This window comes from Malaclemys terrapin, chromosome 4 (genome assembly GCF_027887155.1).
Source record: "Malaclemys terrapin pileata isolate rMalTer1 chromosome 4, rMalTer1.hap1, whole genome shotgun sequence".
Lineage (NCBI taxonomy): Eukaryota > Metazoa > Chordata > Testudines > Emydidae > Malaclemys > Malaclemys terrapin.
The window spans coordinates 82,069,851-82,084,169 of NC_071508.1; the positions used below are offsets into that span (position 1 = coordinate 82,069,851).

Genomic DNA, 14,319 nt, shown 5'->3' on the forward strand with positions numbered 1-14,319 from the left:
CCTTGAGGTCTCCAGGTAAACTCCAGAGTACAGGTGTTAGACTTAATGAAATAACTTCAATGAACAGTGTCCAAGATACAGCTGGCCTGGAGGAGAAATAGTCTTCCATTCTAGAAGATTGGTTTCTCCACAGTCTAATTCCTATTCTTTTACAGATTTAACTGAATCCCGGGCAGAAATATCCAGTCATTCTTATACAAACTACCGCATAGCACAGGGAAAATTCAGATTTCTAGAGGGTACACTGGGGAGCGAGCAGTTAAAGTAGCAAAGTGGCTTTAAAAGAGATGTTGGTTTAGACTATATGGTTGTGCTGATAAACAGATTTTACCATGTGTTCTGCTAACAGGAATTAATAGCACCAGCAAAGCCAATGATGAGTCTGAGATACATCAAACACCTACTATTCTTTTTTCTCAATCAAGGAGCCAAAGAAATGTTTTATGCCATCTTGAGTTACATAATGTGTCATTGCTGGTATCATCAAAAGATCATGATAGTATAAATATAGGGAAAGAATAGTATCTAGAAGTGAGGAGTAGCAAGGTGCCCTGGTCCTGCACCTGCTGTCTATGTGCATCCCTCCCCCTTTCCTTTGGGAACATTGTGCTATTTCTTTCACTTTTTCCTCTCGTTTTTTGAACTTTTTGTTTTGTCTCTTACCCGTCCGGTTTTAGTTCCTGAAACTAAAGAAGTGGTGAGCCACAAGTACAAGACACCAATGGTGAGTGAACTGTCTTACCTTCTAGTTCTTTTAGAGGGTATATTTTTAAGTTCTCATACGATGCCCATCACTCTGGTATCTGAGACCACTCTTTTGTCCTGCAGTTCACTGACATAATGCCATGTGGGATGCGGTTCAGACTGTTCCTCCAAATGGAGGTTCTGTGGAAGAGTGTTAGTGGAAAATTTGAGTGAAGACAATAGAAACTGGGATCGCAGGATTATGCAGCCTTAGAGCTACAGTGAAACACAACCTTCTCTTTTGTTCTAGCGCTTGTACAAAGGGGCTGTAGCTTGGTGCTTCCTACTTCTATAAAATTAAGGGAGATCCTGAGACAGCATAGAAGGGTCCATTTTAGAGAGAGGTTGGTTAGTGCATTTTTTTTAATTGATCATATTTGTGCTGTTAAGTGTTGAATTGATGACTCTGCAGACCAAAGTGCCTAATCCACAAAACAGATGACAGGTGTGTCTAACTTCTGAGCATAAATTGATCTCTAGCTGAGTTCATGAAGAATTCTCTCCTTTTGGTATAATACTGAGCAGTGAGGTACATGAAAGGGATTTTATACCCTCCAACGGGTATTGACTCCTGTCTGAAAAATATTGATACCTGTCAGACAAGATACTAGATAGATGGGTTATTGAGCAGTTCCATTGTATCAGTTTTTTTATTCTTAATTGTTGAACACAAGATAGTTAAAAATCGTACTTACCCTTTAATTACATAATATATTTGATGGTCAGCCCTGTATGTGCTTGCAAGTTGGAAACAGAAATCAAGGATTATCATCAGAACTAACTTGAGGAAGTTAGCTAAACAGAAATTAAAAGGTACAGTGCCAAAAGTGAAATCCCTGCAAGCTGCATGGAATCTTTTTAAAGACACCGTAATAGAGGCTCAACTTAAATGTATACCCCAAATTAAAAAACATAGTTAAGAGAACCAAAAATGTGCCACCATGGCTAAATAACAAAGTAAAAGAAGCAGTGAGAGGCACAAAGGCATCTTTTAAAAAGTGGAAGTTAAATCCTAGTGAGGAAAATAGAAAGGAGCATAAACTCTGGAAAATGAAGTGTAAAAATATAATTAGGAAGGCCAAAAAAGAATTTGAAGAACAGTTAGCCAAAGCAAAAAATTTTTTAAGTACCTCAGAAGCAGGAAGCCTGCTAAACAACCAGTGGGGCCACTGGACGATCAAGATGCTAAAGGAGCACTCAAGGATGATAAGGCCATTGCAGAGAAACTAAATGAATTCTTTCAATCAATCTTCATGGCTGAGGATGTGAGGGAGATTTCCAAACCTGAGCCATTCTTTTTAGTAACAAATCTGAGGAACTGTCTCAGATTGAGGCGTCATTAGAGGAGGTTTTGGAAAAATTGATAAACTAAACAGTAATAGATCACCTGGATTAGATGATATTCACCCAAGAGTTCTGAAGGAACTCAAATGTGAAATTGCAGAACTAACAACTGTAATTTGTAACCTATCATTTAAATCACCTTCTGTACCAAATGACTGGAGGATAGCTAATGTGATGCCAAATTTTTAAAAGGGCTCCCGAGGTGATCCCAGCAATTACAGGCCAGTAAGCCTGACTTCAGTTCCAGGCAAACTGTTTGAAACTATAGTAAAGAACAAAACTGTCAGATACATCATTTGTTGGGGAAGAATCAACATGTTTTTTGTAAAGGGAAATCATGCCTCACCAATCTACTAGAATTCTTTGAGGGGGTCAACAAGCATGTGAACAAGGGGGATCCAGTGGACATAGTGTAAAAAATTAAAAATTCTGTACCAAAAAATTAAAAAATCTGCACACAATATTTTAAAATTCTGTAAAAATTCTTTAAATGTTATTTGTCAAATAAATTTGGAGGCTTCACCATGACACTGGGGAGTACAAGCCACTGGCTGCAGAGGTGGGAGATCACTGTGCAGCTCCCGTCCGGCACACGGACTCCAGCGGTGAGTCCGCTCAGCACCCAACCCTGACACAGCACAAGAACCGAGCCTGCACCAGAAACATCCCAGTGCCCTGCCCTTCCATGCCAGGTGCATCAGGTGTGCAAAGGCAGGCTCAGCAAGGCAGGATCCCAGTGTGGAGGGGCTTAATGTGTGGGGATCTAGGTGTGGGTTGAGCCGGTTCTGTGTGGGGGCAATCTGGGTGCAGGCGGCTCAGTGGGGGATCTGGGTCCGGAGAGAGATCTGGATGCACAGGAGCTTGTTGGGGGATTCTGGGTGCAACGGTAATGGGACTCTGAAGGGGGGTCTAGGTGGTTGGGGCTCAGCAGGGGCGGGAGAGTCTGGGTGTGGGGGGGATAGAGCTCGGCAGGGAGGTCTGGGTGTGGGGGGCTTAGTGGGTGGGTCCAGATGTGGAGGGGGTGGGGATCCAGGTGCAGCTGGTTGGGGCTCAGTGGGGTGAGGATCCAGGTGCGGGTAGCTTGTTGGGGTGGTCAAGGTGCAGAGGAAGTGGGGCTCATCATGAGGGGGTTCTGAGTGTGGGGAGGTGAGGCGGGGGGGTCTGGATGCATGGGGGTTGGGCAGATGGAGGAGCAGCTTCCTGCACAGGGATCCCTCCCCCTGCAGCTGAGGTGCAGGAAACGGGGGGAGGGAATTTGCAGAGCTTCCTGCAGCTGGGGGGAAAATCTGAGGGTGGGTCTGACCCGGCCTCGGATGCTATATAGGGGAAGAAGTCGTCCCATCCTCCCCAACCCAGTCGGGACTGGCAGCTGAGCCTATCGCAAGGGTATGAGCCACCAGCCGGGTCTTCCCCAGTCCTGCCCCACAGTGATTTACCTCTCTGCCGGCTGCCCTGGGCACCGAAACTTACTGCTGGGGAGGGTAGCATGACCGCTCTTGTGGCTTCCCTGTCAGAAAGTCATTTTTCTAAGGTGAAGCAAAGAAATCTGCAGGGGACATAAATTCTGCACATGCACAGAATTCACCCAGGAGTAGTATATTCCAGAACAAAAAAGAGAGTACAGTGGGAAGGAAAAATCAGGTTACATGAAAATGTGTGCTAGTTTATGTAAGTCATTTTATGACATTCTATAGTACAAGAACAATCAAATTTACCTCTTTCATCATAACACTTAGCTCTTATATAGTGTTTTTTAATTTATAGAACTCAAAGTGCTTTACAAAGATAGTATCAGCCTCCTTTACAGATAGGGGAAGCAGAGGCACAGCAAGGTGAAGTAACTTGCCCAGGGTCAGCCAGCAGATCACTGGCAAAGCTAAGAATACAACTCTGATCTCCCACACCCCAACTTTCATTGGCTTATACTGCCTCCCATAATGCCAAAAGATGGCTCTTGAATTAAATGGCAACAAACTGAATAATTTAAAACATAATTGCAAATACTTCTTAATGCCATGTACAATTAAACTATGCTGCTTTCTGTCCTAGAATAATGAAGCAAATAGCTCAGTATTAGACATTTATATGAAAAATAATATCTACAGTTACATTAGCTGGGATGAAATTACAAGGGCTAGCAGTCTCTATGTTTCTGGGCATAAAATGATCATAACTGGGAGTAAGGAAGAAATTCCACCACCACCACTGTGATTCAAGGGACAGTACTGGACAATTAGGTGTGTTACAGTAATTTTAGATAGCCCCTTTCTTCACCACCAAAGGAGTTCTTGCAGCGCTGTACAGCTTAGCATTGGCACCTGTTAAAGACATGATACAAAGCTAGATGGACCATTGTTCTCTTCTTCTGTGGTATGATTTCCAATGTTCTAATCCTAAAATCCTCTCTCATTTGGTATAATTAACAACTGTGGATCTTTCCTTTCCACCTCATCACAAGGATAGTGTGGGGTAGCTTGTGCCATTACCTCCCTCCACCCCCATGCTGCTTTTTTTTCTTTTTTTTTTTTTCCCCTCTAGCCAGAGCTCTCTATGCTGTTCTGAAAGATGCACTCTGAAGGAGGGAGAATATACAGTAAATACAAATCTGTCAGTGTATTTTTGTGAAACGGTACTGTCTGGAATCTCATTATCTCCTTTTCTGATATTTTCTAGGCCCATGAGATCTGCTATTCCGTGTTGTGTCTCTTCTCTTATGTGGCTGCTGTTCGTGGGAAAGAGGTAGAAAACAAAAGCAAACCCCCTCGGCCAGTTTCCAGCTGATCACAATATTGGGAAATGCTTGCCCACTGGCACATTGGTGTGTAATACTCCCATTTCTGTTGCTGTTACTGGAGCTCACATTGCTGATTCCAGTTAGAATTTGGTTATTTATGTATGATCCTGCAAGTCCTTCCCCTTAGAAAAGATTAAAACTTTCTTGTTCATTCTCCTGCTGAATTCATTCTTACTGGAGTTTTTACACCAGCTGTGCTTATCAGACAGTTCTGAGCATCAGCATCCAGCTATAACTGAAGATGGCTTGCTCTGGGCAATCCTTTGGAATTCCATTTTCAAGAAGACTAATGCATCTGGAGTTCAGTTGTTTTTGTTTCCAGTGGTACCTGTGTCACAGGTTTCTTCACTTACAGCTGTAGGCCTCTGCTTTCAGATTCTTCAAAAAATATGCACAAAGGAAGCAGCTTGGTCCTGCATGGATCACCTGTTGTTGTTTAACTGTGATAGTTTGTATTTATTTTCCTTCTGTGTTTTCACACTTTACCCACCAATTTGGAGTTCTTGCCATATGGCCCTCAGATCTTTTCAGTAAAGATGAGCAATTTAGCTACCTTAAACTCCTCTGAAATAGCCTACAATTAGATATGGTGCTTTAAGATTGAATGTTAAATGTATAAAACTATGGAATTACTTCTTCTCTGGTGGGCGAAGGATTGCTTGCTTTTAATAATGGATAGGCACCATGGAGGGGAGAAACTCGGAGGCTATGCTTTATGAAATCCCCTTCAAACTGGTATGCATGTAACGTATGTGTTTTTCAAATGGGAAATTAGAGCCACTCTGCTAACATCCCAGGAGTGCAGTTAATTAATATATGCATATTGTGGTAGCTAGAGCAGTTAATCTAAATGTGTAGGAATAAGTAAAGAGAGGTAAAAACTTAGAGAGAGTGAGTGCTATTGGCTGAAGCATATGGCAAACTCATGTAACGTGGGATTATCACTACAATCCCCCTAAAGTACTTCTATTAGAGTCTGCGTACACTGGTTCTGTAGAAAACTTGCAGAAACCCACAAGCTTATGCAAAGTGCATTGTGGGGATTCAACTTTTTGTGGTGATGGTACTGTAAATGCTGGTTCCAGATTTTGTTTTTTTTAACTACTGCTTCTGTCAAACTGTACATGTATGTGTCAGAGTTTTGCAAATACTGTGTAATGAAGCACCCTCAGTTAAAGTATCCATCTCACACCTTATTTTAAGTAGGCTGAGAATGGATGTTTGAACACTGTTTGTTCTTTATGAACTGTACTGGACTCTACCGGGGGGGAAAGCCCCTGAAATGCTGGAAGGAGAGAGGATCTAGAGAAAATAATCTTAAATGTAAAATATCTGATGGAGTGCTCTAACACAAGCTGGAGTGCTATCTGATTTGACACAGGCCTCTGAGTATTTGCACCCAGAAATAATCCTGTTTGGCTTAGTCAGGGTATTTACCATTTTGAGTGGAATGCATGAGGAATGGATGAAGAAATGATGTAAATATTCTAGGACCGTATCTATTTATAGAAGACTGTACAGCTGTCTGAATGTGAAAATAAACTATCATTTAACCACTGATGGCTTTTATCCTCCAGTGTTTCTTCCCATTGGTCTATTTGACTCTGAAATGTAATTGTCTATATGAATAATACATAATATGCACATATAAAATAAATTCCATTCTTGAAATAGTGGAAATACTATGTTCTCAAACATGATACAGTGCTAATGTGTGTAGCATTCCAAGTTATTTTTTAATGGTAACTATCTTCTAAAGGTTTTTTTAATATAATGGTGTAAAATCAAAGACATTTTTGTCTCCCCCAAGAAAGATTTTAAAGAATATTAATGGTGAATACTGAAATACAGCTAAAAGCCCATTTTCTTCAGTCATTGCCATGACAAGGGGTTCTTTTAGGCATAGAAATAAAATCAGGGTTTACAGGATTATGTCTGATCCTTCCCTAATTAAAAAAGAAGAAATTAACAAATTGTGAGCCTATTGTCCTGACCACTTTGCATTTATGTGGTATTCTGTTCCCGCTCCTTTTGTCTGTTTTTCACCAATTTAGATTGTAAACTCTTCAGAGCAAGATTTGTACAATGGTAATCTTAATGGTCCTCTGAGTGCTAATTATCCCCCATTTAAGTGTGAAATATCCCAGGATTGACTAAACAGAGTGAATTTACCTCAGCCTAGAAGAGTTGTTCCCTTCAGAGCAGTGCTGGGGTTCTATTGAAGGAGCAGGGCAGAATATTTATTGGCAATCTTTCCTGGCGAAATCAGGGATTGTAAATTCCATTCTGCACATAGTTCTTACATGAAACTGAAGTTTGGAGTGAGGCTTGAAAGGGTCTGTAACCTAACCTGCGCTGCTTCTTTTGAATAATCAAAGCCTTTAAAAAAGAGGGCTGGATAAGTATGGTTCTGCAAAGTCATCACAGATGTAAAAGTTCCTTATACATGAGCTAATATCAGGTATTGCCTCTGAAGAACTGTATTCTTGGGGGGTTGACCATCAGTAACAAACCAATAAGGTGGGCTGAATAATATTTAATTAAATAAAAACTGGAGTACTCTTCAGAAGAGTATCTGACTTGGTTTCTAATTGGAGGCAGTAATGCTGACTAAGGGAGTGAACTGAACACGTGTGCTGAAGAAATTGGCTTGAATCTGATGGAGTCAGTTCTAATGCCCTCTTGTACTGCCTGATTCTTGTATGTCTCAGTACAGTATCTATTTATGCAGTATACGGGTGGTCTTGTGTTCTCACCCCAAACTCCTTATCAAATGTGGTTTCTAGTTTCAAGCTCAATAAAGTCATTAATCTGCTTCTATTGTCCTCCAAACTTCATTCACATCTAGATTTTGTTGCATATATGGTTAAGACGAGGCATCAATCCATCTCAACATACTATTTGTGTACACACACACACACACACACATGTGAAACTAGAAACCACATTTGATAAAGGAGTTTGGGGTGAGAACACAAGACCACCCGTACACTGCATAAATAGATACTGTACTGAGACATACAAGAATCAGGCAGTGCAAGAGGGCATTAGAACTGACTCCATCAGATTCAAGCCAATTTCTTCAGCATACATGTGTTCAGTTCACTCCCTTAGTATACATACATACATACATATGTGCATACATACATACATACGTACATATGTATGTATACTTGAATACTGTGACTTGGCAGGTGTTCAGCCAACTGTGGGGATTACAGCATGTTCAGCTGTGGGTAAGATAGCCTCCACTACATGCCTCAGCAATGTTTCCATCATTGAGATATACAGAGCTGCTGCTTGGATGACTATTACACAGCATTATTCTCTCAGTGTGGTCTCTAGATCATACCAGATTTGTGAGCGCAGTTTTACAGTCATTTTCACCTCTTTTGAAGGTCTCTACTGCTGGTTAATCTCACAAGACAAGAGATCAATATAGACAGTTCTTAGCGGGGGAAAAGGTTACTATAGATTGCACATATCACTCACCTTTTCCACTTTAATTTTTGATTGAGGATTACTCAGTGATAAGAGCTCAAAGCTTGTAGGGGCCCCTTCTTCTTATGCCCTTGGAAATCAGCTCAAGCCTTTCTGATTTTAAATAACTTGCAGAGTAATACCACTAAGTCTGGCTGAGATATCTATTTTCTGTTATATAAATAGTCATGCAAGCTTTTTACCACTAGGAGGAGCCTGTGCCACATAATGTCCAAGTATTTCAAGGTGGCTGAGATATCTTTTGTTGGTTAAAGAGACAAGTTTGTGAGCTACACAGAGCTGCTCTTCAAGTATTTCAATCTAATTAATATTCATATTGAACTGTCCAAAGAATTGTCTCTGTTGTTTGCTTTTCCTAGATTTGCCTGTTTTGTTTTACTGTTTTTTTTTTGCCTCTCTGTTGTTATTCCTTGTCTTGTTATTGTGGAAGGCTTTTGCAAAATGACTATCAAAGCATGCTCTGAAAACACAGGCTTGGGCTTAGTTTTATCTCATCCAGACGGTTTTTCAGAAGTGGTCGTTCTTGGCCAAGATCCCTTGATCTCTAGTCCTCACAAGCTTTGTCCTGGACCTTGTTGGTTGCCTGTGGGTTGTGAATAAGGGATTGCTCCTTAAAGACCACATCTTAAAAGATCTAAAGGCCTTAAACACTAAGACCTGGGAGCCCGTGACAGCTGTGGGTCAGTGATACGCTGTGTTCTTGGCAGTTTTCCCTAGAAAGAGTGTGGACTCTCATATTTTGTACGGGCTGCCACTTTTTAAAATTTCCTAGAGATTTTCATGGTGTGTGTGTTATGAAGTTACCCTTTATAACTCAAGTTTGTCTGTAAAGCAAGTTTAAAGGTTATCTCTTAGCCCCACTGCTGTATATGGGATTTTCACTCCATTTAATAGTCGATGACTATATGAGAGATATGACCGGTTCAGTCACAGAGACCCCCTTGGGACTGTCACCTGACATGCTGAAATTACCTCTGAGCTTGTCTTCCCTGTCAGCTTGGGACTCCAAAACCCTGCCTTGTTGAGCTAGACATGCTAGCCTACTGCAACACACACCCAGGTCTGGTCCACGCCCCCAAAGCTGCAGACTTTAACTAAAAATTATTTCCAGCACCCCGACACCCAGCTCCCAATTGGATCCAAACCTCAAATAAATCTGTTTAACTCTGTATAAAGCTTATACAGGGTAAACTCATAAATTGTCTGCCCTCTATAACACTGATAGAGAGATATGCACAGCTGTTTGCTCCCCCACGTATTAATCACGTACTGTGGGTTAATTAATAAACAAAAGTGATTTTATTAAATATAAAAGGTAGTGTTCAAGTGGTTTCAAGTAGTAGACTGAACAAAGTAGTCACCAAGCAAAATAAAGCAAAAACACGCAAGTCTAAGCCTAATACATTAAGAAACTGATTACAGATAATATCTCACCATTAGAGATGTTCCAATAAGCTTCTTTCACAGACTAGACTTCCTTTCCCCGGTACAGTCCTTGTTAGTTCCAACAGTCATCTTAGGTGGAAAACAGGGGCTTTCTCATGACTGTACCTCCTTTGTTCTGTTCCACCCCCTGTTATAGCTTTGGCACAAGGTGGGAATATTTTGTCTCTCTGGGCCCCCACCTCTCCTCCTAAATGGAAAAGTACCAGATTTAAGATGGATTCCAGTATCAGGTGACATGATCACATGTCCTGTGAGACCCCAGCCTCCATTCTTCCTGGGCTAGCCCACACGTACATAGGAAGGTTTGTAAGTAAACGGAGACATGTACAACCAACTGTCCTAGTCAATGAGAGCCATCAAGATTCTAAACCACCATTAATGGCCCACACTTTGTATAATTACAATAGGACATCAGAGTTATACTTCATATTTCTAGCTTCAGATACAAGAATGATACATACATACAAATAGGAGGAATATATTCAGTAGGTTATAACCTTTATGATACCTTACAAAAGACCTTTTGCCTAAAGCATATTCCAGTTACATCTTATTCACACTCATAAGCATATTTCCATAAAACACATGGAGTGCAACGTCACAAAGGGTTCACGTGCATTTTCTACGAACCACATACAAATAACCAGATAAAAACTTCTGAAGAAGACAAGGAAGTGAGAGTGAAAGGAAAAGGGACTGCTTTTTATTAAGAGCCACTTCAAAACAAACAAAAAAAACCTCCCTCCACTTGACTCTTAGCTTCAACATTAAAACACACACACACACACACTAAAAAAAAGACAACTCCCACTGAAAATTCAATTTTTACTGATTTAAAAATTATGCATTTAGGGATCTAGAAGTTGTTGAAGAATCACTGGAGGCCCTAAATCATAGAAGAACTTGATTCCCACCAGAAAGATACCACATCTAATGCCTTGAAGGATTCCTGTGACAGTTAATTGGATTTGAATAGTTTTAGGTGCAGTTAAGGATTTAAGACTCTCCCTCCAGCCTTTAGCCATTAAAGTGACATCTGAACTTAGAACTGGCAGAACCAGCTCTGCAACATACTAAGTGTATTAATGGTCTGTAAGTTTATCTTCTGCTTATATTCATGACAATGCTTGAAAACTCAGGGATGCTTCACCATAGTATTGGATATTTTAAAACAAAACTATCAGCTCAACAGAAAAAGCAAGAAACAGAACTATATATACAACAGCGAAGGCACCCAAAGTTTCTTACACAATCGCTTCCCTCAAGTAAATGAAACTAAGTATCTGCAGTTAAAGAAAAGTTCCTTCTTTGAGTGCTTACTTCACCAGTCTTGGGGAGACATCGCAGGGTGCTGCTGTATCAGCACCATAGGCAGCTGATGGTGCAGAGCCGGGGGAGAGGAGCGGTCCGACTCCCCTCTGTCTTTTGGCACTGGGGGCCAGCTCGTCTCAAGATGTTTGCAGTGTTGCAAAGATTAACAATGCCTGTCTGCTCTAAAAGATGATGGTGCACTCTGCACTGAGGCTGAAGTACTTGGTGCTGACTCTGAGTGCGGCTCCAAAGCTAGTCTTAGAGCTTCCTCCATAAGTAGGACTTCAGTCAGGCAGCTCAATGCTTCTGGGTTTGAAGTCCTTGCAAATTTGGCAATGGTCCTTCCTGTGAGCTTCTCCATGGCATTTAGTATCAGAGGGGTCTTGCATCTGAAGAAGTGAGGTTCTTACCCACGAAAGCTTATGCTCCCAGTACTTCTGTTAGTCTCAAAGGTGCCACAGGACCCTCTGTTGCTTTTTCCATGGCATTTGAGACAGCTTGAGTGCAGTTCGCTCAATGGCATGGACCTGTTGCATGTGGAGCAAGACTTGAATCCCGGCCCCCGGGGCATGCCTTGGTACCAGGACCAAGGACAGCCACGCCTATAGAGTGGAGTTGTCCCACTGTCTAGGCTATCTAAATTATAAACTATTTACAACAACTCTAGGTAGAAAAATCACTGAGACATGATTGCCTAAGCAACCAAAGATTCCAGCAACTGTCACAGGAGGTAAGAAGGAACTAAGGGAGGGGAGGGTCGGCTGGCCTTTATACCGGTGCTATGAGTGCGCAATGCCAGAGGGCAATGCAGCCAACCCAACAGATACCGCTAAGGGAAGAATTTCCAGGAACTGTGTTTGGGGTGCAGAGACACCTACATGGGAATGGACATTTGCAACACATCTGGAAGAACAACAGTTACAGAAAGGTTGGTAACTGTTTTTTCACTCTAGGGAGGGAAGGGAAAAGGAACTGAATGAAGGCTTAACTGGACAGTCAGTGCCTGGCAGCTTGGGGTGTAAATCTACCTTGTATTAGCATGTCCTGCACTATTTGTCCATGAACCCTGCTACCCTGTACTGAAAGTTCTCTAGTGGACTTTGATCTACTCCTATTTCAAAGCAGGGTAGATGAAAGTGCACTAGAGCACTTTCAATGCAGGGCAGCATGGTCCACACAGACAGTTAGGGCATGGCAACATAGCGTGAAGAAGCCTGGGGTGTAAATCTATCTACCCATCTAGACAAGCCCCGAGGATGGTGCAAATTAGAGAGGCAAGTGTGAATCTACTGTAAATAAAATGCACATTTGTGGTTTATGTAAATAATGCATATTTGGAGACACCCAATTCAGAGCCATCTCTGCCACCAGGAAATGTTGAGTACAATGTCATGGTGAATTTCTTGGAAACAGATACAGTAATTCACATTACTGCTCTGCTGTTACTCTGATACTGTAGCAAAATGTGCCTCCTTTGTGTTTTTGTGGCTTTCCATGCCTCAGTGAGGACTATATGAAAAATAAATTCCAGTTGGCAAGAATGGGAAGAGAGAGAATGGTTTTCTGGTTAAAGTAAAGAATTGAGAATTGTAGATTCCATTCCCTTCTACTCTGTGATAGGATTTGCCCTTAGTTGGGACATGATTTTCAGCATTCAGCCCCCCTTGTATGTATGTATTATGATTGTCTTTAGTCACATGATCACATACTATTTCCCCCCCACACCCAGAGGACCTCCACCTTATTCAGTGCACAGGATAGACCTGCTTTGAGGATAAATGAGGATTGTGTACTAAAGGAGGCTGCTGTTGTGTGTAGCACCCCGGTCTCATTTTGTAGTTGGAATTGGATTGTATGTATCAAATGAGATGGGGTTGCAGGATGAGAAAGGAAGGATTAATGATTAAGGCAACTGAATCTTGCCTTGACGTACTGAACTCTATTCCTGCCTTTGCCACAGAGCTGCTATGTGATACAGGGCAAATCACTTAAACCAAAGAAGTCTATATGCATCCGAAGAAGTGGGCTGTAGTCCACGAAAGCTTATGCTCTAATAAATTTGTTAGTCCCTAAGGTGCCACAAGTACTCCTGTTCTTCTTGTTGCTAACTGTGTTCATTTTCTGAGTGCCCAACTTGAAACACTGTGGCCTGATTTGCTGAAGTACTAAGTATTCGCAGCTGCAAGTGAAGTCAATCAGAGTTGTGCTTGAATATATTAAGTGCTATTAATGCTAAGTACTCTTAAAAATCATGTCCTAGGCCTCTCAAATTGGGCACCCAAAATTAGTGGATCCCTTTTGACCTTAAACTTTCTCTGTCTCAGCTCCCCATCTGTAAAATAGGGATAGTACCACTACCCCCATCTCACATGGTTTTATAAAGATTCAGTAATGTAATTAATGCTTGTGCAGAAGCACTCAGATCCTACAGAAAAGCCCATGAAGAAATTAATAATTCTTCTTCGAGTGATTGTTCACGTCCATTACACATTAGGTGTGCGCGCGCCGCGTGCACGGACGTCGGAAACTTTTTCCCTTAGCGGCTCCCGTCGGGCCGGCAGGGCCTCCTCCTTCCCGCCAGAGCGGCGCCCCGCTCCAGGGTATATATATCCCTGCCAACCCGACCCCTCCAGTTCCTTCTTACCGTCCGTGGCGGCGTTGGAACAACTCTGTCTCTCGTCTGAGAGTGTCCCTTACCATAGTCATTAGTGTTATTTAGCAAACAGTTATCAGTTATTTAGTAGTATTGTTGAGCTTAGTAGTTAACAGCTCATTAGATACTTAAAGTTCCTGCTGTGGTTGCTTGGTCAACCCCGGCACCGGCCCTGGGCGGCGGGGCATGCCCAAGGCTTCAAGGCTTGTGCCACGTGCCACAAGCCTATGCCATTGAGCGACCCACACGACTCGTGTCTCCGCTGCCTGGGGGAAGCTCACCAGAAAGAGCGCTGCAAGATCTGCAAGGCCTTTAAGCCCAGAACTAAGAAAGAAAGAGACTTTCGTCTCAAGCAGCTGCTCATGGAGACGGCATTGCAGCCCTCCACTTCGGCGGCACCGTCTGCCTCAGTGCGGAGCGCCCCAGCATTGGTGCGGGAACCGGCGCCGGCGGGTCACCCAAAGCCCACGGCACCGACCCAACGGGGGCATGTACGACACCGGTCGTCTTTGCCGGCAAAATCGAA

At 42.3% G+C, this 14,319-nt stretch overlaps 1 protein-coding gene across 42 annotated transcripts in view; it reads left to right on the forward strand.

Moving 5' to 3' along the window:
• Positions 1–6,440, forward strand: part of MADD (MAP kinase activating death domain) — a 116,284-nt gene extending 109,844 nt beyond the window's left edge. For 31 of the 42 annotated variants that reach the window (XM_054025556.1, XM_054025561.1, XM_054025559.1 and 28 more), the window contains 2 exons: positions 678–724; positions 4,762–6,440. In XM_054025556.1, coding sequence (XP_053881531.1) covers positions 678–724; positions 4,762–4,869 — 155 coding nt within the window. In that variant the 3' untranslated portion in view covers positions 4,870–6,440. The remainder of the gene's footprint in view (positions 1–677; positions 725–4,761) is intronic. The other 11 variants (XM_054025585.1, XM_054025589.1, XM_054025591.1 and 8 more) reach the window with 1 other exon arrangement.
• The last annotated feature ends 7,879 nt before the right edge of the window (positions 6,441–14,319 follow it).